Source organism: Sturnira hondurensis, unplaced genomic scaffold (assembly GCF_014824575.4).
Source record: "Sturnira hondurensis isolate 20B ecotype Veracruz unplaced genomic scaffold, ASM1482457v3 Scaffold0007036, whole genome shotgun sequence".
Taxonomy (NCBI): domain Eukaryota; kingdom Metazoa; phylum Chordata; class Mammalia; order Chiroptera; family Phyllostomidae; genus Sturnira; species Sturnira hondurensis.
Genome location: NW_028079667.1, coordinates 5,794,343 through 5,821,818, shown reverse-complemented (window position 1 = coordinate 5,821,818; position 27,476 = coordinate 5,794,343). Strand labels below are relative to the sequence as shown.

Sequence of the window (27,476 nt, the reverse complement as noted above, 5' to 3'; positions counted from 1 at the left end):
GGATGTTGGAACGTTTAAAGATGTCCTGGAGGTTCCTAAGCCTCTCCTCATTTTTTTGAATTCTTGTTTCTTTACTATTTTCTGGTTGGATGTTTCGTTCTTCCTTCTGGTCCACTCCCTTGATTTGAGTCCCATTTTCCTTTCCATCGCTATTGGTTTCCTGGACATCTCCCTTCATTTCAATTAGTTTAGCCTTCATATATTCCTCTAATTTGTGACTAAGTTCCTCTAATTTGTGACTGTACTGTACCAATTCTGTGAGCATCCTGATAAAGTGTTTTAAATTGGGCTTCTGAGAGGCTGGCAATCTGTTGGTCGCTTAGAGTTATTGGCTCTGGGACTTTGAGTTCTTGCACCATCTTTTGGGCTGTTCGTGCCTGTTAAGTAGCAGGAACGGAGCCCTAGGTTTTCACCAGAGCTGGGCAACTCAGTCGCTGGGTTGTGACGTTGTATGTGGGGTGGGGTCAAAGGGGGACAATGGCTTCCCTCCGGCGCCCGCCTCCGCGACCCCCACCAGCACCACAGCCACCACCGTCACCAGGGCCACACGCCCCGCTCCACTGCACTCGAGTGTGCCACCGCTGTCAGCCCTCCACCACTGGGTTCGCCCCCTGGGGCCTGTGTGGTCCGTCTCACTGTGCGCAAATGTGCGACCTTGGTCAGTCTGCCCCGCATCCCAACTAGGTCCGGGCTACCTGCGCTCCTAGGTCTGTCCTTCCCGACCCTGCTCCGCTGCTGGCTCTGCCTCTCTTACCGTCCCGTTGAACAGTTCATAGCTGTCGGACTTCCGTATAATTTGGTTTTCTGGTCTCTGGGTGTGTCTTAGTTCTCCAAAACTTTTGTTGTATCCAAACTTGGTTGTGGGAGAAGGCACAGTGTTTCCACCTATGCCTCCATCTTGGCAGAAGTCCCTCACGTTCACCAATAACTTTACTGATTTGGAATATTGAGCACGTTGGATCTGCCCTGCATGGTATATAACACTGATTGTTCTCAATGTCTCCATTTGACGGCGATCAACTTCAGATGGTGTATCTGACCTTGGGGCATCGTCCAGAGAGAAATCTTCAGCATGAACATTCGCAAACCACTTTTGACATGTTTGATCAGTCAGAGCACCTTCTCCACACACTGCACGAATCTTTTTTTTTGGATTTGTTGCATTTTCACCCTTCTTGAGATAATAGAGCATATGCTGAATATGTTGTTTTCTTCCATCTTCAATATTAAAATGGCTACACAACAATTCATCAATTTTGATACATTTTTTAAAAAATGCATGCTGATATGGCAGCTCTCACAATACAAAATTGATTCGAGTGAAGTTCAAGTCAACTAAGCTCTACTAGCGCCATCTCATGGAAAAAAACAAATAAATTTTTTGGCTAACCTTATATTACTTTCCTTTATTTGATAAGAAAAGGTGAGTGATATGGAGTTTTTAAAACATGTCTACAAATTCTTTGGCACACCTCCCAGGAAACAGGTGCTGGCCTTAGGAAGTAACTGGCTCCTGGTGAATGGAATATGGGGGAACTGCTGGGTGACGTCCATGTCCGGGTGATACGGCTTCCATCTGACTTTCTCTCTCTGGGAAAGCCCACCCTGAGAACCTGTCTATGCTGTCAGGAATGCAGCAGCCCAGGCCACACACAGTCAGTCCTCATACAGGTGTTCCAGCTGGGACTGCCCCAGCCAAAAGCCTGCTGCAACCGATAAAATGTGTGAAGGAACAAGATGATTCTAGTTCGCGGGTTCAAGTCATCTCAGCTGATGGCAAGTGGTAAAGAAATGTGCTGGCCTCACTGAGCCTGCCCTACCTGCAGATTTGTGAACAAGATAAATGCTGTTTTGAGCCAGGAGGTTTGGAGGTGGTTCATTAAGCAGCAATAAGTAACTGGCACAGATACTGGCATTAAAAAGAGTGCTGCCACTAAAAAACAAGACGAAACAAAACACCATGCACATGTAGGAGTGCCTTGAAACAGGAGGCAGGTGGAACCTGAAATAATGTGCAGAAGCATGAAAATGGAAACCAGAAGGGCCTCCTAGAGATTGTCAGATTGGTGGCCCCTGAAGAGGCTGAGAGCAAGGGCTGCCTGTCCAGTGAATGAAAGTTCCCTGAAACCTGGATGAAAGAGGACTGTTGCTATGAAGGTGCTGAAAGAAAAATTGATGTGGAAGATACACTAAAAAAGACAATTAAGTATAAAAGAACCAGGACTGTTTTCAAATAGCCATTTCTTGTTGATAGCTTCTCTCACATGTCTGACTGCCAAGTAATGCTAAAATAAAGAAAAGGCTTCTGGGCTAAGATCAAATCCAGGTGCTTCCAGGAAAACATGGTCTAAGGATGAAGGCAAGACTGGAAAACTCTTAACATCTCAGAAAGATTTCAGGTGATTCTCAAACTCCTTTAAAGATCGTGGGATCCTTAACACTGTCTTACAATAGGTCCAGGAAGCCCGAGATGAAGATCCTATCCCAAAACAACTTGTAAGAGTGGTTTTCTAATGGCATGAATCCCTATGAAATTCACAGGAAACTCAAAGCTGCTAAGAGAATTGTAGAAGCAGAAACCCTGCTTGCTAGCTTGTTCTAAAGGAGGGCAAGACAAGACACAATAAAAAGAGGCCTGTGAATTGCAGGCGGAGAACAGAGCTGCAAGCAGAGCCATTTCTGATGAAAAGGAGGGAACAGCGAGCTCAGAGGGAACAGCCAAGGGCCGTGGAGAAGCCGCCCATGGTTGGGGCTGACTTTTCCTTCCCTCCTCAGTGAGGAAACAGAGAACATCATGAAATCATTTTAAATCTCACTAGTTACAAATATAAGTGTCTTTTGGCACTATTAGATACAATTTCTCATCTACCTTACTTCAAGCTTACTTGTACGAAAAGGAAAAACCATCTCGTCTTTACCTTACACCACAATGTTTCTCCATAGCACACAAATTGACTTTAAGACTTGAAATTTCAAAAGGAGACAGTCCAGATTTTTTTGGGGGGCGGGGGAGGTGGGGGTTGGTGACTAATATACTCCCCTTGAGAGCAGCACCATTGAGTAGAGCAAAACCTGCAAAAAAATCCATGATGGTGATGCTTTCACCTGTTTTCAAGCTTTTCTAAAAATTGAATATTGGGATGACATCGGTTCATAAGCCACACAGGTTTCAAGTGTACAATTCAACAAAATATCATCTGCACACAAATGGTGTGCCCATCACCCCAAAGCCTCTCTTAGCCCCATTTTCCCTTCCTTTACCCACCTGCACCTACCTGCCACCCCCCTTTCCCGCTGACTGTCATCACACTGTCATCAGTATCCATGTGTTTATACATGTATTTGTAATTTTTTCTTAATCCCTTCACCTTCTTTCATCCAGCCGCCCAACCCCACTCCCTTCTGACACCTGTCTGTCCTCTGTGTCTGCGCTTGTTTCCATTTTGTCACTTTGTTTTGTTCATTAGATTCCACAGGTGAGATCACATGGCATTTGTCGTTCACCAACTGGCTCATTTCACTTAGCACAATAATCTCCAGGTCTATCCACACTGTCACAAAATGTAAGATTTCCTTTCTTTTAATGGTCAAGTAGTACTCCGCCACGTCCATGTACTACAGGTTTTTTTATCCACTCATCTACTGATGGACACTTGGACTGTTTCTAGCTCTTGGCTATTGTAAATATTGCTGCTAAAAACATAAAAGTGTACATATTCTTTCAAACTCAAAGTTAGTGTTTTGAGTGTCTTCAGATATATTCCCAGAAATAGGGTTACTGGGTGAAAGGTGGTGCCATTTTTAATTTTTTTGGTATCTCCATACTGCTTTCCACAGTGGCTGCACCAGTCTGCATTCCCACCAACAGTGCACTAGGGTTCTCTTTTCTCCACATCCTCGCCAGCACTTGTCATTTGTTGATCCACTGATGATAGTCATTCTGACTGGTGTGAGGGGGTATCTCATTGTGGTTTTAATTTGCATCTTTCTGATGATTAGTGATGTTGAGCATTTTTTCATATGTCTGTTGGCCATCTGTATGTCCTCATTGGAGAAGTGTCTATTCAGGTCTTCTGCCCATTTTTTAATTGGATTGTTTGTCTCTTTTGTGTTGAGTTGTATTAGTTCTTTATATGTTTTGGATATTAACCCTGTATCAGATGAATCATAGGTAAATATGTTCTTCCATTCAGTGGGTTTTCTTTTCATATTGTTGACTTCTTTTGCTGTGCAAAAGCTTTTTATTTTGATGTAGTTCCATTTGTTATTTTTTTCCTTTGTTTTCCTTGTCCAGGAGATATATCAGCAAAAATACTGAGAAGAGAAATATCTGAAATATTACTGCCTGTGTTTTTTCTAGGATTTTAATGGTTTCATGGCTTACAGTTAAGTCTTTAATCCATTTTGAGTTTATTCTTGTGTATGGTATATTTGGTGGTCTAGTTTTATTTTATTTATTGCATGTATCTGTCTGATTTTTCCAACACCATTCATTGAAGAGGGTCAGTGAAATCTGTCAATGAGTCTATGAATTATGAGTTAAAACACAATGAAGGAAATGGCTAAGTCAGCAGACCCTGTTACCAGGATTTAATGGAATGGGAGTGAAGTTAAAGGCACTGGATTAGAGACTGAAGGTTTAAATGGAGAAAAAGAGGAATAAATATTATCTCTGTAAGATTACTTTCCCATCACATCAGAACCAGCATCAAGAGGCAAAAGATCTCCACAAAAGTAAAGTTAAGGACATTCTACTACACTGACTTTTTAATATTACATAAAACTGGAAACATGCAAGATGACCAGGAAAGAGTTCTCATGAAATTTGGTTCAGTACCAGAATAAGGACAGACATACAGGTCAATGAATTAGATGGGAGAATACAAAAATTAACCCTCACATTTCTGGCTAAGTGCTTTTCAAGAAGGGTGTCAAACAATTAAATCGGACATGAACAGTCTTTTTAACAAACGGTATTGGAACAACTGGATATCTGCATAGAAAAGAATAAAATTAGACTGCTACTTTATACCATACATAAAAATCACCTCAAAATGTAAAACCTAAAATTATAAAACTCTTAGAAGAAAATACAGGTGTATATCTTCATGACTGGATTTGGATATTTTTCCTAGACATGAAACCAAAAGACAAAACTATTGTAGATTAACTGCACTTCATCATAATAAAAAACTTCTATGCTTTATAAAGGATACTATCGAGAAAGTGATAAGGTAATCTACTGAGTGGGAGAAATATTTAAAAATCTTGTATCTAATAAGGGATTTGTATCTAGGATATATAAAGAACTCTTACACTTCAATAATAAAAAACAATCCAAGTGGGCAAAATAACTGAATGGACACTTCTTCAAATCAGACATACAAATGGATAATAAGCATGTGAAAAGACGGCCAACACCATTAGTCACTAGAAAATCGCAAATCAAAACCGCACTGAGATGCCGCTTCACACTCTCTAGGACAGCTCTCATCGAAAGGCGGGTAATGGCACGAGCTGGCAAGAACGTGGACAAGTGGGAAACCTTCCACTGCAAATAAAGATGAAAACGGTGCAGCCACTTTGGGCAACAGTCTGGCTGTACCGCAACAGGTTAACGGTATGATCCAGCTATTCTATTTATAAGTATATTCCCAAGAGAATGGAAACATAGGTTCACATAAGAACTTGGACATGACTGTTCACAGCAGCACTATTAACAATGTCAATGACTGAAAACAATCCAAAGGTCCACCAAACGATGAAGAGATAAAACAATGTGGTTACTCAGTACAGTGAAATGTTATTCAGCAATAAACAGAAATGAAGTACTGATGATACCTTAAAAACATTTTGCTAAATTAAAAAGGCAGCCACGAAGGGCTGCATATTGTGTGATTCCACTGACGTGAAAGGCCCAGAAGAGACAAACCCAGTGGCACAGCGGTGGCTCCCAGAGGCTAGAAAGAGTGGGGACGTGGCGACTGGGACAGGATGTTTGCTGAAGGGCATGGGCTTACTCTTTCGGGGGATGAAGATGTTCTCAAATTGATTATGATGATTACTGTAACTCTTAATATACAAAAAGCCGCTAAATTGCACACTGTCAGTGAGTGAACGGTGGAGTATATTCATTATATTTCAATAAAGCTGCTAACCAAAAAAGTGTTTGGATTTCATGCCGGTGCTTGGGCTCCTTTCACATTACGGTTCTTGCTGGGGCTCCAGACCCAGGAGAGTTGGCAGTGATCCCTTCTTACAGGAAAATGACAAAGAAACTCTTTCCCTGACATCGAGTCTGTAACACTAGTAGAAAAACATGTATTTCACTGTTCGAAGCATTGAATGATATATAATTCCCCAAATTAGGTGGTTTTGGGGTCCCAAAACTGATTAAAAATTACCTTATGTTTTAACATATTCATCTGAATATCCACTTCAATTTGATTTGGTTTTAAATCTCCAGGGAAACTAAGCTCTTCATTTTCATATTCATTTAGCTTCCTTTTTGTAATTTTTAAGAGTTTCTTAAATCTGCAGAAATGTACAAAATAAGTCAAATTCTTTAAGAGTAAATACTTAATAATTTAACAGGTATTATGTCCTATCATATAAAATAAATAAATTTACAAATTATAGTCTTTTCATTTGTTCCAATTTAATGGTCTGAAAGCATATTATCTAAATTATTTATCTTATGTAAATAAAATGAAAAAGTTCATTACATATGATATAGTGTTCATATTGTAACCACATAGAGTTCTTTTGTTATTAATATTCATTTTAGTATGTTAATATAAAACATTAACCTATTATTAAATATCAAGTAGAAACCAGAGATCAGAATCCAAAGTGGAGAAGAAAAGCGTAACTATATGCCAATGTTTTGACAGACACAAAAATATCTTTTGTTACCTACTGATGACAGTTTGTAAGAAGAAAAGTACCAGCAGAAAACATGAAGGAGATCATTCAAAATAGAAAGAGAAGCAGGAAAGAAAAATCTTTGAAGCTTTAGTTGAAGGGAAATTAGGAAAGGGGCAGGGCTGTAGAAGAAAGGAATCAGAGATAGTATGTAACGGTCTCCTCAAGACTGTTTTAAGAGGAGACATTTGCTAGCACAATGTTAAACAGAGTGAAAAGGATACAAAACAATGTAGAGAAAGACACTTAAATGAGAGGAAAAACACTGATGAGAAACAGAGAACAAACTGGAATACTCAGTGAATGAACAGAGAGGAGGCCTGTGGGGGCTTCCCGGACATTGGAAAAGATGCCATTACTTTTTTACATGAGTGGTAGAAACAGGGTTACTTAACTTCTTTAAGTCATATGTACATTTTTGTATGTGTGATATATTTTATAACTAAAAAGAAGAAAACAGCCACATCGAGATCACTTTTGAGGATGTTAAACAATGACACAGATGGGTTTCTAGGTATTAAACTATTTGAATGCTGAAGAAAAGCATACCACTAAAAGAGGAAAGATTACCTGAGACAGCAAAGATATCTTAGAGAAATAAAAAGTCAAGGTAGACATGGAAAGCACAGTTTACAGGATAGGCAAAAAGGGTTCTCGTTATTGTTTCAGGAATCATTAAAGAGTAAGCAGAATCTTTTGGCATTCAAAAAAGTTTCAGATCGTGCTGTGAGATTGTGAAGTAAATTTTTAAACAGGAAAATTTAATTATGAAAATTACAGATAGAGAATAAATGTATATTTTGGCTTATTAGGGTAAAATGACAGTTAAGTCTTAATTAATAAAGAAATGACCTGAAACATTAAAGTCTTACCCGGTTATCTCTTTTTCTAATTCACGATTTTTCTTAATTTCTTGATCCAAGTTATATTCCAGAGATTGTTTTAACTCAATATATTCCTTTAATTGTTCCCTTTCACCCTGAGACTTTGAAAAACATTTTAAAGAAAATTATTTTTAAAAATCTAGAGACTCACTCATCTTTCTTACAAATATTATTTATCATGAGTTCATGAATAATATGTATAGCCAGGTTTATAAAATGTAGTTTTTCAACATGATGCCAGTATGAACAGATTTCGAAACTAAAGACTCCTTACTGCAGCTTACATTGACTTTACATTTTCATCATTTTCTCTCTGGAACTTAAATTGTCAAAATTTGTTCAAATGGAGGTTTTTACATATAAAATACAAAGTGTTAAGCATTTTTTAAGAGAATGGCTACACCGACATTTTAATTTCTAAAGATGCCCAAGAAATATTCCCACCAATATTTTGAGATACGCCAGATGCTGTTAAAGCACATCTGACTAACCCAGTCTTCGGAAACTCCCATGCTGCCCGCATCACCTTCGGACGACAGCCTGGTGTGGGGGAGAGGAGGCTCCCGCTCTCCGTGCGCATGGTTCTGTAGGGTTCGGCTTCTCTTTATTTGAAGAACGAAGTGTTTCCTTTTCTCCTTAAATAAAGTTTGTCTCTTCACATTTTATAAAAACTTGATTCGTGCAGCTTTTCCATCTCTTCCATTCAACTTTAATATCCTTTAATGCCAGGTCTCACCCACACACTCGTATTTCCACCCTTCCTCTCTTCTTTTACACATAATCTGACTTCCCATCCTCTAACTGCACTAACACATTTCTGAGGGCCATTTTCTCCTTCAGTCCTTATCCTGCTTTACTTCTCAACAGCAACTGATAATGGCGACCCTCCCTCTGCTCCTCTAACCCCAATTTATTTCTAAACAGTGACCCTAATGTTCGAGTCCTGGACTCTTTCTGTTCTTTTTTTTTTAAACTCAGAGTTCCTCAAATCTCAACACTTCAAACCAGAATCCCTAATCAACATTTCCATCCTTGACCCCTTTCCTGAGGTCATCTGTCCTGTTCTTTCTCCCTTCTAGTTCCTCGTGGACAACATCCTCAACCACACACTCATAAACCATGACTTGGTAGGGATTACCTTTGTGGATAGCTAATCCTGTACACTTTATGTTGATTCTCATTGGTGTTACGCTGAGTGTGGTGGTACTTTCTAATCTTAGGGGCACCTTCCCCCTCAGGATGTTGACCAGAATACTCTGTTGTTTTCTCTTATAATGCAAAACATTTTACAAGCATCAGATTATTAATTATTTGCCTTTATTAAAAAATAATTTCCTATTTCATAGAGACTGGCCTACAGAACCCTTCTGAAGTTGTTTTCATAGGCACGCTCAAGTACATTGTTTGAAAGCTTGACAAAGCCAGAGCTATCTTCTTCTCGACAATTCAGATTCTTCACCTCAGCATCGTGTTGATCAAATATCTCAGCCCAGGTAGTCTCGGGCCTTGGGAGTTGTGCTGTGAGAACCTTCTAGAGAAGTTAGGGCTATTGATTAAATTGGTGAAAAACTGTCTCATTAAATTTTTGACTCCCACAGTAGATCTTATGGTAGCTAATGATTCTATGTCACAAATCTAATTCATTTCTATAGACATCTACAAAAAAAATCCCCCATTATTTTTGCATAAGCTCATCAATTTTGGGAATTCTTACACAGTTTTCAGTTTTTGACATCTTATAGATTTCTGTGTGAAACTGTAAGGTGACACCTCCTGGCACTCTCAGTCACAGAAGACTCCTTGTCAACATGTTATTACTTCACTTGTATGAAAAGTACGCTCATACAATATGAGTTATTCAGATAAAGTCTAAAAAATAATTTTCAATGGCTCTTCATCCACAAGAAGAACCAGCCAACACAATGTTCTAGTTCTCCTGATAGGTATGTCTGTTTACTGAAACTGCATGGACCGAGCTACTGTGATAGAAAGAAACTAGCTGGTAGGTGCATCAACTTCACTGCTCCAACTTCAGGTTCACAAAGCAGTCTTCTGATCTAAAATTATAGGTAGCCTCTCCTACAGAGGAGAATATGAATGGCAGAAGAATCCTGTTCTACTTAGTAAATAGCTGTGTAGTTTTCACCATTCATCAGTTAATTGGAGCCCTAGATTACACAGCCATCTTTTCTGAGATGGGATTGTCAGTCTTTGAAAAGCTGATTAACACAAGTGAATAGTCTTTAAGCGTGCAATGCTAGAAGCACTACGTGGTCCTAATTGAGTAGCCATTTCTACTTTTTCACTGGCATCTCTTTTCTTTTTCAAAATCCAGCAAAGGGAAAAAATGCACTCCTTTTGCAAAACACTGACATGATGACTTAGTACTCATTCTTGATGAAGAGAACATATCACAACATTAAAAGCGATTCATTCTCAAAATCTCACTGAAGGATTTAGATTACAACAGAAATTCAGAATTCTACTTTAAATCATTACTCAAATTTCTGGAATCACACAAATATTTGCATTCCAATGTGTATAGCAGCATTATCAACAAGAGCCAAAAGGTAGGAAAACCTAAATGTTGAACATATGAATGCATAAACAAAATGTGGTATAAGTCAAATATTGCCTCTAGATGACCACAATCTTTTTAATTAAAATCTTACTAGAAAAATAATTAATTTTATGAATTCAACTTCCTTTATAAATAGGAATTACATTACTACTAACAAGTATCATATGAATACAATAAATACTTTTAACAATGACTTTTCATATTGCCCAAAATATCTTATACACTACTACTAGAGAAATAAAAGTTCCTTTTCAGTAGGATGGAAATTAAGAGATCGACTTACTGAATTTGTACCTACCAGGACTGTCTGAAGCTGTTCAGTTTTCAGTGATTGCTCTTTGATTGTAACTTTTAAGTTGGCATTTTCCATTTCAAGCCTAAAATGTACATTTTAAAATAATTATTTTCACACATCAACTTAAAAGGTATCAGATAATTTCTGAATAAACATCTGAAGGTGCAATTACATAAAATCTTAAAATTTGAAAAGTAGACGAATTGGCAATTATTTGTGCTACTTTTCTAGTTGCGTTTTGTGGATAATCTGTAAAATTTAGAGGTAATATACACAAATTATGCATTTTAAAGTATTTCGAAGCTGAAATATTTATTCAGCTTGGCACTGATGTATTTCTCATAACTGATCTAATCCTCCTACTACACCCCTCATGTGCTTTATGAACACTCATGTGATTTTCTGTGAGGCTTTATACTTTTGCACGTGATCTTGTGTCTCCTCAGCACATCTTTCGGCCACTGCGCATCGATCCTGTGCTTCTTGTAACTAAAATAAAGAAAAAAACCCTGTTAACTACTGATAATCGAGTACAAATCAACTGTTTTTGTACCTTAAATTTTACTGGACAACAAGCACACTTTTTCATTTGCGTTTTCTTTACGGCAACCTGGCACCAAAGCAGCAGAGCTGAGCCGTGACGACAGAAACCTCACGGCTCCAAGAGCCTGAAACAGTTACGACCTGGTCCTTCACAGAGAAGATCACGGACTTCTCTAGTACTCAAACTAAAACATTACTCATGGTCTTAACTTACATTTTATCAGATAAATATACAAATTTACAATCTGGTTAAAAGGGAGAAATAGAAAATTATGATGAACCTTCATTTTTCGTATTCCAAGCACCACATCAAGTACAAGCTTAAACATTCACAAATGTGAATGAGCATGGCTATTCCAGTGATTATCAAAGTTAACAACATGCTGCTTTCGGTGACAACGAGATGCTGCACTAAATAGCCTGTGAGGCAGTATCTACATGGGAGCCAGAATGCCTGGGTTTGATTCCCATAGCCTCCAGTTATTAGCTGTGTCACCTTGAGCAAATCACTTAAACTTTCTGTGTCTCAGTTTTTTCATCTGTATAATGGAGATAATAATGCTTAACTATTATTGCTTAATTAATGCTTAACTACCTCACTGGGATGTCGGGAAGATTAAATTCGGAAATACATGTAAAGTACTTAGAAGAGTACATGGCCCACAATAAACTCTAAGGGTCTACACTGTTATTGTTGCTGTATTTTAAGTTCTAATAAAATTTTATACTTCAGGCAGATGGCAATGGAGGTGGTCTCTTATACAAGTTACACTGAAATCGTTCTTCATACCACTGACAATGGCAACTAATGAGGAACATGAGGCCCAGGGTATAACCCCAGCGCTTCAGAAAGCTTTCACCAAGGCTACTCGTCAATAGTACCTTTCTGTTTATAACAATTTATAACTTACTTCCTCTCTGTACGACACAGTGGGCAATAACCACAAGCAGTGCAAATAGCACCTCCGGGATTCAGTGCATCACGCCCAGGACCTGGCAGGCAGGGTGAAGCCACTGACATGAGATAATGGGCTCTATGCTAAATCCAAGTTCCCAGACCCACTCACCCCCAGCCACTATTTTTGTCCCACTGCTTTAGCAAGTACTCTGGTGAGCAGATTCAAGTGATGTGCAATGGCGTATCAGAAAAGCCCTTCCCAGAGATTTACAGTTGGTAAAGTGCTATAAATCTCCAAATCCCCAGTTCTGGCTGCACAATGAAAGAAGGCTGATTTCTGCTTTTTCCCCCTTACATGAGGGTAAAAAAAATGAGCTTCTAATTAAACAATTCTCTACTCTATTTATATTTAGTTGCTTAAAATACATCAAGAATAAAAGTTTAATTATATCAATGTCCCCAAGAAGACAGTATTGGTGTGGTATAAAGTAATTTTATCCTAACAATAGTTAAGCTAAAATATTCAATTTACTCATATGCAAAGATAAGGCCATCATATCAAATAATATACCCCATAGACAAATTTATACTTAGAAACACAAGATTATGAAAAAAAAATAAAGCAATGTAAAATTCGGGGCTAAACTGTTCTGCACAGACAAAATGACAAGTGCTGGAAACAGTGAGGTCAATGAGAGTTAGAACAGTCAGAGAACGCTTCATGGAGAATGGAGGTTGGGAGCAAGGTCCAAAGAGAATGTCAGATTAGGCAAGAGGAATAGAAACTGAAAAGACAGAATGCACAGCATGAGTAAAGGCCAAGAGATGCTGAAATCAGCCCAATGAAATCCAATGGCAGGGAGATAAAAACAGAGGTTCACACAATCACCTGTGCATTCGTGTTCACAGTCGAGTTATTCACAGCCAGGAAGTGAAAACAGCACAACGTCCCATCACCTGATGAGTGGCTAACTGGCTCAGCCACACAATGAAGCATTGTTTCACAGTACAAAGAAGTAGATAAAATATTGATGTACCATAATATGGCTGAACCTTGAAAATGTGACAGTACGTGAAAGATGCCAGTCACAAATACGGCACGTTGTGTTGATTCTACGTATGTGAACTTTCCAGAACAGACAAAATAGAGACAGAAAGTACACTAGTGGTTGCCTGTGTACTGAAGTCAGAGAGACAGCTGTGACATGTGGAGTTTGTTTTTGGAGTGATGAAAATGTTCTATAATTGAGTGAGGTGACAGTTAGATGCATAACTAGATATGTCAAAATATACTGAATGAACAATTAAAATGGGCAAATGATATGAATTGTGAATTATATCAATACAATTTAAAAAAAGCCAATGGTGGATCTAAATTTCATTTCCTTAATTCCCTGTTGTGGATGTGCATACTACAATGATCTGAATTATTTCCATGCTTTTACAATGTCTCTACATGAGAGAAAATGAAGGAAATGCCTATTTCAACTGATTTGTAGAATGATGTCTCCATATAAGTTATGAAGTCTATGAAATAAATACAGATTCTGTAACCATTCACAAAAGTGAAGATAGAAATAAAACAACTTTCTGGAACATTCCATTAAACATTATCCTCAGATTTTATCTGCCTCATGATAATGGAGACATCACTAAAAACACTGTTTAGTAGAAAAAAAGTCTCTTTCTATGAAGAAAAATGCATAATTCTTAACTTTCTTAAGGGTAAATATAAGAAAAAACATAAATGTAAATCACAGAATAAAAACCAGGGTTTTAGAAATAAGTGCAGACTTCTGGTCAAGATGGAGGCATAGGTAGACATGCTTTGCCTCCTTGTACAACCATAAGAAGGATCATAACTAACCTCAAAACAAGAAAGAGCCAGAACTGCCAGAAAATCGAACTACATGGAAGCCTGACAGGAAGGGAGTAAAGTGACTGGGAATGGAATGACTGCTGAGCAAAGCCTCCAGCAGCCAGGCAGTGGCATTGTCTCCTCCCCCTCATACAGAGCCACAAAGCAGGGAAGTGGGTTGCCCCACCCTGGTGAATACCTAAGGCTCCGCCTCATAAACAGGTACACTAAGACAGGTAGTCAAAGTGCTCTACCTTGACAGAAACAAACACAGGGAGACTGCCAAATTGAGGAGACAAAGAAGTGTGGCCCAAATGAAAGAACAGAGCCAAACCCTAGAAAAAAAACTAAGCAAAATGGTGATAGCCAACCTATCAGATGCAGAGTTTAAAACACTGGTGATCAGGATGCTCAGAGAACTCACTGAATTTGTCAAAAGCATAAGGGAAGAAATTAAGGCTACACTATGAGAAATAAAGAAAAATCCACATGAAATCAAGAGTGAAGGAAAAGAAGCTGGTGTTCAAATCAATGATTTGGAATATAAGAAAAAAAATAAACAACCAACCAGACAGAATGAACAAACAAGAATTTTAAAAAAATAAGAAGAGAATAAGAAGACTCCAGGACATCTCCAAAAGTGCCAATACCCAAATCACAGGGATACCAGAATAAGAAGGGGAAGAGCGATAAATTGAAAACCTATTTGAAAAAATAATGGAAGAAAATTTCCCTATTTTGGTAGAGGTCATAGACATAACAAGTCCAGGAAGCACAAAGAATCATAAACAAGATGAATACAAAGAGGATCAAACCAAGACATATCATAATTAAAATGCCAAAAGTTAAAGATAAAATCTTAAAATCAGCAAGAGTAAAGCAGAGAGTTACCTCCAAAGGAGTTCCCATAAAACTGTCACCTGAATTCCCAAAAGCTTTGCAGGCAAGGGAGTGGTAAGATGTATTCAAAGTGATGAAAAGCAAACCTACAACCAAAATTACTGTATCCAGCAAACCTATCATTAGAATGGAAGGGCAGATAAAGTGCTTCCCAGACAAGGTAGAACTAAAGGAGTTCATTATCACCAAGCCCTTATTACATGAAATATTAAAGGGACTTATTTAGGATAAAGAAGATGATCAAAACTATGAACATAAAATGGTGACAAACTCACAACTATCAACAAGTGAATCTAAAAAACAAAACCAAAAACAAGAATAAACTAAGCAAACAACTAGAACGGGAATAGAATCATAAATATGGAGATCACATGGAGGGTTATCAGGGGGAAGGGGGAGAATGGGGGAAAAGTGCAGGGATTAAGAAGCATAAGTGGTAGGTATAAAATAGACAGGGGGATGTTCAGCACAGGAAACAGAGAAGCCAAAGAACTTACATGCACAACCCATGGACATAAACTGTGGGGGGGATTGTTGGAGGAAAGGGAGGTACTGGGGGGAGGGGGGCAAAAGGGTACAAATTGGGACAACTGCAATAGCATAATGAATAAAATATACCTTAAAAAAGAAATAAGTGTATTACAAAGAGAATAAGTTTATAATAAATTATAATAAAACTAGAAAGAAAGCTGCCCATATAAATTAGTATCTAAAACATTTTATACTTTTAATCAGCTATAGATTAACTGATGACAAGTTCAATTTCATACATACTTGACTTCTGACTTGATCTAATCTCTTCTTTAAATCCTGTGACTCTTCCTCTAAATCCATACGATAACGTGATGTAACCTCCAGTGAAGCCTCTGACATAGATTGTTTTTTTAGGGTGTCAGCCAGTTCTTGTTGAAGTTGTCTCACCATTGCCTAGTAAGATATTTCTGTTACTGATTTTATAAATTACATGATTAGTTAATTATGTTAATAATATATAACTTCACATATGATAGGGCAAAAGGTTTATAGTTGTTAGTACAAAAAACAAAGAGTTTATTCTTGTATTATTATTTATTAATTATTGTATAATTTTCCAAATAAACAACTGTAAACCTAGTTTTTGCCCTATCTTGTATGTACTTTTTTAGAATCATATATTATAACATAACATGTAACTCAAAAACTATCACCATGTACATCATTTCACCTTATTTTCTTCATATGGACACATTCCTATTTACTGGGTAATCTGGCCTTGACCTCCCTCCCTGCTACATACAAATCTTGCCACCCCTCACTAGTCTGAATTGGAGAGCCAATGCCAAATTAATTAATCACAGAGAACAGCAATTCTCTCTGTACTAAACAAACTTATCTCCAAATGATAGTAATTGGGTCTTGAAATGAGAAATATGAGCAAATTATTTGTAAAAATATTCAAAGAAAATGTAAAAGGTAGTAGAAAGATTAAATCAAGCACAGTTGCTAAAACTCATCACATTTGTCTCAAATTATGATTTAATGAAAAGTAGATGTCTTTACAGAGTTGAGAGGTTATAAGATTACATTACTCAAGACTGAAATGTTTCCAAGTTTAATTCAAATTGACATGAATAAAAATAACATTATACCAAATAAAATGTATCAGAAACCACTGAAGGAAAAGTACTATGAGACTCAGATTCTATACTTCAGTTCATTTGGGAAATCTGAAATTAACTCTCAAGCTAATCCATTAATTGAAATTTAACTTCAAAATACCCATTTTAGGTATGAGCATTTCCTGCTTCATAATGGTATTAAAATGTGGTGTCAGATTATAATTAATATTCTATCAATATGACTAAATTATTAATATCAATCTATATCTATTAACAATCTGTAATTTAATCTCTTAAAATTTCATAGGCAACACAATGTCTTTACTCAAAACAAAACACCTCTCAGGTTTAATTTTCTTTTGCAGGATACAAGGTCTGCTTTTAGGCTGACAGAGCAAACACAATAATAATCTCGATATTTTTAATGTTCAACTATAGACTGAACATTTAGCCACCATCAAATACAATATTTAAAATTTTTAAAGAAATCTGAAAAATGTTTATCATTTTGGATACTTACGTCTCTTTCTGCTTTATCATTTTCATACTGATTCATTCTTTCTTTTAAATGATTGCAGTCATTGATTAACTCCTTATTTCTTTCATTCAGCATAAGCGCTTGTTTTTTACTTTCGGCTTGAAATATTTTTATGATATCCTGAAACTGATCTTGAATGTTAATTACTGTCTTTTCTTTACTGTCAGCTTTATTGTGAGCATCATCCAGCTGCTGTCGAAGCAACACATTTTCACTCTGTAGCTGAGACAGCCTCTCCTCTAGGGAGCCCTGTTTTCCAATGTATTTATTCACTTTACCCTGTTCCTTTTGATACATGTGTTCAATTTCCTTCTTTTGACACTGTGTTTGGCTTAGATCTCTCTGTACACCTTCCAAAACCAAAGTCCTTTCTCTGAGAGCATCTCTTGTGTGATGAAGCTCAATTTCCAAGCTATTGAATTTACTTTCAGCTTTAGAAAGTTGTTGAGAAAGAATCTCATTTCTGTCTTCCAGGTCAGACATATCACAATTCATTTTGTCCCGTAAACGAGACCATTCATCTCTTGCTTTCTGGAAATCATGTTGCAGGTCTCTTTTTGATGTCTCACTTTGCTCATGGTCCTGTACAGCAGCAGCCAGTCTTGACTGGTATGATTCAATTTCTGTTTCCAGTCTTTCTTTGTTTTGTTTTTCAGTCTCCAGTTTAGACTTTAGTATTGTATTCTCAGCTGTCAGAACATTAAGCTGCCCATTATATTGGGATACTGTTTTTGTAAATGCTTCTTCATTCAGTTTTATCGTCTTTTGAAGAAGGTCATTATTTTCTTTGACAACTGCAATGTCCTCAAAATATTTTTTTTCCATTTCCTGGTTCTGATTTTTTATTGCGTCTATTTCCAGTCTTAACGCGGCAATTTCATCCTGTAACATACGATTTTCATGCAACAGATTTTTTTCTTTTTCATAATTACCAGAAACATAAGAAAAATAAAGGAGACATGCAGCTAACACTCACTGAAATGACATATCATGATATCTTCTGAAATTAAAGAGTAACATACATGTTTACATAATTAAAAGGTTGCAATAAGTGCATATCCCACTGGAAAAAACAGAGTTGGAGCCAAACCTCCAAATTTGTAAAAGTACAAATTCTCCAAAGTTCAGAAATTTAATATAAAATGATGAAACCATGAAATTAAAAAAGGAATCATGAGAGAAATATTAAGAATCTCTGAATTACAACAAACCCGGAAGGCATAAAAGATCAATAAATTTGACTACACCTAAAATCTGAACATACAGTCTGAACACACGGCCACCCCAGAGTAAGAGCATTAACACTGCACATATTTGGATCGATTAGATTTCCCAATTATTTTTTCCTGAGAATATGCCATAGATATTCTACTTATAATTTTATAGTTATAAACACTACACTTACTAAAACCCGATAATCTGGGCACTGTCCTAAGCGCTTCTCTTACACATGAACTCATTGGGTTCTCACAATCTGGAATGGAGAGGTTAAACAAAAAAAGCCTTGTATTTCAAAACACTAAAGACATATGAGGCAAAATTTGCAGAGCTATACTTTGAAAATCATGAGATTACTTGGTGCTGCAATAACTTTTATTTCCTCTTCATAATGGTTAAAGTAGTAATAACTGTGAAATCACCTGGCTGGTGTAGCTCAGTGGATTGAGTGCGGGCCTACGAACCAAAGGTTCACGGTTTGATTCCCAATCAGGGCACATGCCTGGGTTGCAGGCTAGTTCCCAGCAGGGGACCCATGAGAGGCAACCATCATTGATATTTCTCTCCCTCTCTCCTTCCCTTACCCTCTAAAGATAAATAAATAAAATCTTAAAAAAATAAAGTAGTAATAACTGTGAAATGGGAGAAAAATATGCTGAATTACTTTACTAGGGATAAAATATTTATCAATAAATTATCACTAAGTGTATTAGGGGGGAACCCAAAATGGAATTTATTTATAAAAAATTGTATCTCTATGCTCATATGTTTAAATTAGTCACCCTCAAAGTACTCTTCATTTGATGCAATACACCTATTGGGACACTTTTTCTACCGCTCAATACAATTTTTGAACTTGTCAATTTTGATGTCTTTTAGTGCTTCTGCCATTTTTGTTTCACCTCTTCCATGCCAGTAAAATGTTTCCCTTTGAGGACTTTTTTTTCCTTTTCATCAGGGGAAACAAAAAAAGTCACTCAGAGTGAGATCAGGTGAATAGTAAGTGCGGGGCACAGGGGTCATGCATTTTTTGGTCAAAATTTGCTGAAAACAGTGTGGTGTGGGCAGGTGCACTCGTAAATCACCCATCATGAAATGGGAAAATACATTGAAAAAATCTTCAGAAATAATTTGCTAAAGCCGAACACAGCCTCTCACAACCACACCAGGTAGTACACTGATACGGATGGGTTCCTTGAACACTCACCTAGCAGGGAAGCCTGTACTGCAAGGGGCCCCTCCTCCAGAAGATAATTCTGGGTGTTTTTTTTTGGTTTCTCATGGTACATTATGGCATATCATTGTTTTCAAAGGCTCCTTGTTCTAAAATGGGATACTACTTGGAGAAAACTATTACTTTTCTCAAAACTAGGAAAATGATATCTAAAATACCATCTCTGAACTGGCTATACTTTTCCTCCTTACTATCAGCGGAAGTGAAAATTAACCTCTCTTTTAATATATCAAGGGAATGAAATCACTTCTAAAAACTGGAATATCTGTTGTTAATAGCAATGTTTTTAAGATCATGGAAAACTCATCAATCTCATGGGAAATATTAGAAGTCTCTCTTTGCATGAGGCCATAGTGAAAGTCACTCCTTCAGTGTGGGAGACAAATGGACTTGAATTAAGAACATCATTTTAACCAGCAGGCCAAAAATGCCGCCCTACTTAGAAATGGAGTTCACAGTCCTGAATATATATAGAGCCCCACAGTAAGAATTTTCACTCTGTATGTATTTGGGTGGATTAAATGTTCTATAATTGTTTTCCTGGAACATTTATTAAATATTCAACTTTTCTAATACTTTCAGTCAGTTTTAAAAATTACATGCATTAATAAATGACCATCTAGGCATTGTACTAAGAATTCCTGTATACATCAATGAACTCACTGAATTACCACAATGTGGAATAGAGAGGTTAAAAACAAACTTATGATTCTGTGTGTGTGTGTGTGTGTGTGTATTTCACTTGGTATATATATACACACACAGAGAGACACTTCTAAAATACTCCCTATTTTACATATGTACAATATTGGTTTTTTAAATACATACACAAATACATACACAAGAGTATTCACAATTGACCAAGCATAATACCTCAGAATTTATTTTGTCATGAGCTGTCTGTATCTCCTTTTGTTTGCAAAGGTGATTGGTCAAAATTCCATCTTGCAATGTTCTGGCATTCTGTTCTCGAGAAAGTTGCTTTTGAATGTCATTCCGCTCTTCTATAACCTAGAGACACATTTCATTATGTTTTTGGTTTCATAGCATTAAAAGAAGAAGTCATAAGCTTATGAGAAGAATTTTAAAACACTGTTAAAAGGGAGTAGCCTCTTTAAACACAAGGATCCTATCTTCCATGAAAAACTCAAATCTTAATTTAAATCACAGCTAAATCTGTCAAACAGCAAAAATATAGTACTGTGAAATAAAAATTTTAAAAAAGACATTTGACTACTTCCATGATGGTCTCAAGGCAAATAAATGTATGTTAACATTTCAAAAAGTGAAAATTAATATTTATGTTAATGGATAAGCCGAATTTACCTTCTATTTCTTCATAGCATTTACTAGATGCCAAGAATTGCAATAAATAATTTTAATTATATGTATTATAGTTCACATTCTGAATAATATAACATTAAATCTAAAGGATGTTATAAATATAAAACATTGTAACAAACGAAAAATTTCTGGCATTCCAAGATGGCTGCAGAGTAGGTAGAAGCTGCACCCACCTGCTTCTGGCCCAAACCAGATTTACAGCTAAATTACAGAGCAATCAACCTGAACAACCAACTGAAGGCTAGCTGACCTGAAACATTGTAACTGAGGATTTCCAGAAGAAGCCACCTAGGAACTGGTAAGAAGGGCAAAGACGAGGTGAGGCAGTGTCCCCCCACCTCACCTCCTCACACTCAGGGTTGGAGGCGGTTGAGAAGCTGCAGGGATATTGCTGCTGCAAAACCCCCTCCCCCTTGGAGCGAGAGGCCTCAACCCCATACAGTAATCCCCAACCCAGAGCAACCGAGATGGGAAGGGGAGCCCATGTAGCACCTGGCAGTGAAAATCAGTGGGGATTCACTCAGTCAGCCTGGGAGAGTCAGACTGCACTCACCCAGGGAAGAGCACTCCCGTTATTACAGCACCAGCCTGGAGAGTTGTGGTCTAGACTTCGACTGCTGGTGAGGCCATCATAGATGGGGCCCGTGGAGGGGCACAGGGGACCAGCAGCAACTTTAGGGGACCTCCACTTTTTCTGGGGAGGCTTTTGCTGAAGACCCAAACAGTGACTAAACTGTGTGTCTTGAGGAAGAGGGTCAGTCTCCTCCACCTCCAGTGCACAGCTGGTACCCCTCCTCCGACCTTCTGAGGCACTCAGCCTTCCCAATCCTGCTGAGTTCTGCAGTGCATGGGAGCCATGCAGAGCTGGGACTTTAGTCCCTGTCCTGCTGGGTTTGGCAGCACTGAGGAGCCTTATGGAGCTGGGACTTTTGGCCCTGCCCTGCTAAGACCTGCCACATGGAGAGACTGGAGTGCTGGGAGGGCTGACCATAAATCTTGTCCTGATTGGTTCCGGGCATAGGGGACCAGGGAGCCACGCAGAGCTGGGATTTTTGGACTGTATCTCTTGGTAAGCCTCTCTGTGGGAGCCAGAGGTGCAAGTGCTCGGGACCCCCGTTGACTGTTCCGCGGGACGGAACAAACTCCCCTGAGAGTTCAGCTCACACTACCCTGAATAAAGAAGTGCCCACCTCCCTCCTATAGGCTTGCAGCTACCACTCCAAATAGGAGACTGTTTGGATCAGCCTTGCTAATTCCTGGATACCCCCGCTGGGTGCAGATCGATAGAGGGAAGGGAGAGCAGCTCAGAGTGGGGACATTCCAAGTGTGTCACCCTTGGCAGCTATTGACTGAACCAGGACAAAGTGCTTAGCTCCCTCCAGCAGGCTGGGCTGAGATCATCCCTAACAGCCGACTCTTTTGATCTATCCCCGGGCCCAGCATGGTTGAGCTTACTCCTGCAGAGGGAACAGCTGGCTACCTGGAACCTGAACCTGCAGTGAGTTCCCCTACAGGGGGCCTGACTATGTGACCTCAAGTAGAGGATCCACTAGCCCTGTCCTCCCCTCCCTGGCTGCCCCACCCTACCAAGCTCTCAACCTGAGAAAGGGGCTGTGGATCGTGAGTAGCCTGAGCTCATCCTACAGTCCTTCTTTGGAAGGCTCTGGAGCGAGACCTGGGCAACTAACCATAGGGAAGGCAGAGCAGCTAACAGGTGGAGGCAGAGCTTAGGGAGCCTCAGTCTATTTAGATCTGCCCCCAACCCTAAGTTGGAGGAAGCTGACCCTTTTATACAGATTGGTCCCTCCCATGCACACTCAGGTCCAGTAGATGGAGGCATAAACAGTGAACACTGTGTTAGCTATAGGCAGGTAGCCCCAAACCAGTTACACATAATGTCTGACAGTGACGTGGACCTGAATTCCATCCAAATGGATCCAGAACCAACACAACCAGTGATGGACTTTAGACCACACCAGAGTTCAACACAAGTAGCCACACAAGCAGCATATCCAAAGGGGGCTTCCAGCAGGCACCAGATTCTGCCAGGAACAACTCTGCCTCAGGGGGCAGACCCTGCATAGCACCTCACACACAGTGACCGAGGTTTACCCTTATAGTCATGCAGCCTTAAAGGTTAACTCCATGGATTGAACTGGAAAATGAGAGGACAAAAGCACAATAAGCAACCAAGCAGAGCATGAAAAACAAGAGAGAAATGAAGAGAAATGAGGAAAGTCTAAGAAATCTTTGTGACAACAGCAAGCATAACAACATCCACATCATAGGAATACCAGAAGAAGAGAGTATAAGCAAGAAAGAGAACCTGTTTGAAGAAATAATGGGAGAAAAAGTCCCTAACCTGGTAGAGCAAAGAGTCACACATTTTAGGAAGCACAGAGAGCCTCAATCAAGGTGAAGCCAAAGAGACCCATAAAAAGACACATCATAATTAAAATGACAAATGTTAAAAACAGAGAATCTTAAAGGCAGTGAGAGACAATAACTCATGAGGGAGCTCCCATAAGGCTGTCAGCTGATTTCTCAACAGAAACACTTCAGGCTGGAAGAAATTGGAATAAAGTATTCAAAGAAGAAAAGGCAATGACCTGTAACCAAGATAACTCTACCCAGCAAGGCTTTCATTTAAAAGTAAAGGAGTGCCCCAGTCAATGTGGCTCAGTTGGCTGGGCACTGTACTGAAAATTGAAAGATCCCTGGTTTGATTCCCAGTAAGATCACATCCTTGAGTTGTGGGTTTAGTCCCCAGCCAGGGTACATACAGAAGGCAGTCAGTTGATGTTTCTCTCTCAAATAAGTATTTCTATCCTCTCCTTATCCTTTTCTTCCCCTTTCTCTAAAATCAAAAATAAATAAAATTTAAGGTAAAATAAAGAGCTTCCAAAACAAAAAATGACTATAGGAATTCATTACTACCAAACCAGCATTGCAAGTAATGTTAAAAAGACTGCTTTAACAAGAAGAAATAGAGAGATAGAGGAACATAAATAAGACCCACCTTAAAAAAAAGATATACACAGGCTGAAAGTGAAGAAATAAAAAAATAGGTTCCATGCAAATGTAAACAAAACAAAAAAAGATGGTTGGGGTAGCAATGATTGTATCTGACAAAACAGACTTCAAAATAAAGCTCATAACAAGAAACACAGAAGGTCACTACTTAATACTAAAGCAAAACCAACAAGGGTATAAGCCTTATAAAAATTTATACACCCAATACAGAAGTACCTAAATATATTTAAAAAGCCTTGGTGGACTTTAAGGGCGAGTTCACCATCAATACAGTCATAGTAGGGGATATTAACACACCACTGTCATAAATGGCTAGACCTACCAGATGAAAAATCAACATGGAAAAAGCAACATCAAATATTACACTAGACTGGATGGATTTAATTGACAGTTACAGAACACTTCATCCCAAACCACAGAACATACATTCAAGTGCACATGGAATATTCTCAAAGATGCCACATGTCTTAAATTCAAGAAGACTGAAATCATATCAATCATCTTCTTGGATCACAATGACATGAAACTACAAATAAACTATAATAACAAAACTAAAAATATTCAAACACATGTTAAATAATGAATGGATTAACAATGAGATCAAAGAAACCCAAAATTGCCTGGAAACAAATAAAAATGAACATGTAATAACCCTTAATCTATGGGACACAGTGTAAGTGTTGAAAGAAAAGTTCATAGCATTACAGGCCTAACTCAAAAAGCATGAAATATCTCAAACAATCTAACCCTACACTTAAAGAAACAGAAAAAGAACAACAAACAAAGCCCAGAGGAAGCTGAAGGAAGGAAAAAATAAATATCAGAGGCTAAATAATCAGATTAAAAAATACAAAATATCAATGAATTCAAGAATTGGACCTTTGAAAAGATGAAGAAGATTGGCAAAACTTTAGCCAGACTCATCAAGAAAAGAAGAGGACCCAAATAAATAAAATGAGAAATGAAAGAGGAGAAATAACAACTGACACCAAAGAAATACAAAGGATTGTAAGAAAATATTATAAACAACTATATGTCAAAGAACTAGACAACCTGGTTATAGTGGATAAATTTCTAGAAATATACAATCTTCTAAAACTATATCAGGGAGAGTCAGAGAATCTGAAAAGACAGATCACACCTACTGAAATTGAAGGGGTAATAAAAAAATTCCCAGCAAACAAGTGTCCTGGACTGGATGGCTTCAAAGGTGAATTTTACCAAACATTCCAAGAACTAAACTCTCCTCAAACTATTCCAAAAAATTCAAGACAAGGGAAGACACCCAAGCTAGTTTTATGAGGCCAGCATTACCCTTATTCCAAAACCAGATAAAGACGCTACAAAGAAAGAAAATTATAGGCCAATATGCCTGATGAACAAAGATGCTAAAATTTTCAATAAAATATCAGCAAACCAAATCCAGTAACACATTAGAGAAATCATACACCATTATCAACTGGGATTTGTCTCAGGGATACAACATTGATACAATATTCACAAATCAATATATGTGATATATCACATAAATGAAAGACAAAAATCACACAATCATGTCAACAAATGTGGAAAAAGCATTTGATACAAACCCACAGCTAACATCCTCTTCAATGGACAAAAACTAAGAGCACTTCCCCCTTACGATCAGGAACAAGACAGGGATGTCTGCCTTTACCACTCTAAATAAACACAGAACTGGCAGTCCTAGCCACAGCAATAGGACAAGAAGTAGAAACTAAAAGCATTCAAATTAGAAAGGAGGAAGCAAAACTGTACTTATTCTCAGATGACATAATATAGTACATAGAAAACTCCAAACACTCAACCAAAAAATTATTAGCTTTAATGAGTAAATTTTGTAAAGTAGCAGGAAACAAAATTAAAATTTGGAAGTCTGTGGCATTTTTATCTACTAATAATAAACTAGCAGAAAGAGGAACTAAGAAAACAATTACATTTACTATTGCAACAACAACAACAACAAAAAAATAAGGTACCAGGAATAAATTTAACCAAGGAGGTAAAAGACCTGTACCCGGAAAACTATAGGACATTGAAGAAAGAAACTGAGGGAGATACAAGTAAGTGGAAGCATATATCTTGTCCATGGGCTAGAAGAATTAACATTATTAAAATGCCATTACTTGGGTATTGCACATTTTATTATTTTTTTCTTTTTTTTAGATTTTTTATTTATTGATCTTTAGAGGGGAAGGGAAGGTGAGAGGTAGAGAAAGATCAATGTATGGTTGCCTCTTATGCGTCCCCCGCTGGGAACTGACCTGCAACCCAGGCATGTGTCCTGACTGGGAATTGAACCGTGATTCTTTGGTTCCCAGGCCTACGCTCAATCCACTGAGCTACACCAGCCAGGGCAGGGTATTGCACATTTTAATAGCCAATATGCAATACCCAACGCAATCTATACCTTCAATGCAATTTCTATTAAAATACCATGGCATATTTCACAGAACCAGAACTAATATTCCAAAAATTTATACGGAACTTAAAAAGACCTCTAATAGCTTCATCAATCAAAGAAAGTAAAACAAAGTTGGAGGTATCACAATACATGATATCACACTATACCACAAGGCTACTGTATTCAAAACAGTCTGGTACTGGCATGAGACTAGGCATATAGATCAATGGAACAAAACAGAGAGACCAGAAATAAATCTAGCTGTCGTAGTCATAGAATATTTGACAATGGTGGCAAAAGCATACAATGCAGTAAAGACAGTCTTTTCAATAAATGGTGTTGAGAAAATTGGACCAGGTACATGCAAAAAATGAAACTAGATCGCCAATTTACCCTGCACACAAGAACGAACTCAAAATGAATAAAAGAATTAAATGTAAGTCATGAAACCTCTTTTATGGCCTCTTTTGTGTTAAGACCATAAAAGTCTTAACACAGGCAGTAAAATTTCAGACATCTCTCATTAGCAACATTTTTGGTGCTATATCTTCTAAGGCAAAGGAAACTAAGGAAAAAATAAACAAATGGGACTGTCAAACTAAAAGGCTTCTGTACAGCAAAAGAAATCATCAACAAAATGAAAAGGGAAAACTAATGTATGGGAGAATATATTTGCTGATGATACATCTGATAAAAGGTTAATATCTAAAATACAGTCAGGGCACCTGCCTGGGTTGTAGTCCAGTTCCCTGCAGGCCAACTCCCAGCAGGGGACGCACAAAAAGGCAACCATAGATTGATGTTTCTCTCCCTCTCTCCTTCCCCTCTAAAGATAAATAAATAAAATCTTAAAAAAGAAAAAAAAATACAAAAAGAACTTCCAAAACTTACCACCAGGAAGGCAAACAATCCAATTAAAAAACGGGCAAAGGACCTGAACAGAAACTTTTTCTAGGAGGACATACATACAGCCAACTGACATATGAAAAAATGCTTGATATCACTAATCACCAGAAAAACACAAATTAAACCACAATGAGGTATCATCTCACACCTGACAGAATGACTATCACCAATAAATCCCCAAACAACAAGTGCTGCTGAAGATCTGAAGGAAAGGGAACCCTCATGCACTTTGGTGGGAATGCAGGCTGGGGCAGCCATTGTGGAAAGCAGTATTGAGTTTCCACAAAACATTAAAAATGG

General features: G+C 38.0%; 1 protein-coding gene across 3 annotated transcripts in view; it reads right to left on the bottom strand.

Annotated features, from left to right (window-relative positions):
- The window catches only part of ANKRD26 (ankyrin repeat domain 26), a 149,565-nt gene that overhangs the window by 41,682 nt on the left and 80,407 nt on the right, over positions 1–27,476 (bottom strand). For 2 of the 3 annotated variants that reach the window (XM_037051046.1, XM_037051047.1), the window contains exons 23-29: positions 20,345–20,482; positions 17,002–17,901; positions 15,658–15,810; positions 11,103–11,173; positions 10,673–10,766; positions 7,797–7,909; positions 6,405–6,534 (exon numbers count right to left, since the gene is read on the bottom strand). In XM_037051046.1, coding sequence (XP_036906941.1) covers positions 6,405–6,534; positions 7,797–7,909; positions 10,673–10,766; positions 11,103–11,173; positions 15,658–15,810; positions 17,002–17,901; positions 20,345–20,482 — 1,599 coding nt within the window. The remainder of the gene's footprint in view (positions 1–6,404; positions 6,535–7,796; positions 7,910–10,672; positions 10,767–11,102; positions 11,174–15,657; positions 15,811–17,001; positions 17,902–20,344; positions 20,483–27,476) is intronic. The other variant, XM_037051048.1, reaches the window with a different exon arrangement.